Consider the following 583-nt stretch of genomic DNA (forward strand, 5'->3'; position numbering starts at 1 on the left):
CCCAGCCAGCATAGTGTAAAAAAGGACTCCCAGACTCCAAATATCACAAGCAGCGTCATATCCCTGTTGCATAAGAACCTGAGAAAGAAACACTTATTATCTGGTATGACTCAGTATAAATAATATTCTCATTCAAATATTCATGATATAAATCTTAGCTTCTTTTAATTTTTTAGAAAATATATTCACTTAATGTTAAAGGCAAAGTCTCCTGCCACTATCAGGCAGTGAATAAATGTATATTATTAGGATGTATTAGCAAAGTGGGTCAGGCAAAAAACATTGTAAAAAAATGATCTGTGACCTTGATGAGTTTAAGTCCTCCTCTTAGGAAAACTAGATATCCAGACATCAAAACTTAATATGCACAGAAAGTTTAATATAAACTGAGCACAGTACTAAGACTTAATTTTGACATTGAATCTAAGAAGCAGATATTTTATTATTTTCATTTTGAAGATGAGGAAACTGAGGCAAATGTTAAGTAACTTCCTTTCAACATAAGAGATGGTGAGACAAAAAATAATCTTAAACAAACTTAGGATGAATTTATATATATATATACACACACACACACACACAT

The 583-nt window shown here is 31.2% G+C and overlaps 1 protein-coding gene across 1 annotated transcript in view; it reads right to left on the reverse strand.

Moving 5' to 3' along the window:
- The window catches only part of LOC103212632 (ribosomal protein S6 kinase alpha-6-like), a gene marked incomplete at its 3' end in the record, with an annotated part of 321101 nt that overhangs the window by 2221 nt on the left and 318297 nt on the right, over positions 1 to 583 (reverse strand). Inside the window, exon 15 of the mRNA XM_007958609.1 lies at positions 3 to 78. Coding sequence (XP_007956800.1) covers positions 3 to 78 — 76 coding nt within the window. The remainder of the gene's footprint in view (positions 1 to 2; positions 79 to 583) is intronic.

This window comes from Orycteropus afer, unplaced genomic scaffold (assembly GCF_000298275.1).
Source record: "Orycteropus afer afer isolate SDZICR_OR568_19922 unplaced genomic scaffold, OryAfe1.0 scaffold01043, whole genome shotgun sequence".
Taxonomy (NCBI): Eukaryota; Metazoa; Chordata; class Mammalia; order Tubulidentata; family Orycteropodidae; genus Orycteropus; species Orycteropus afer.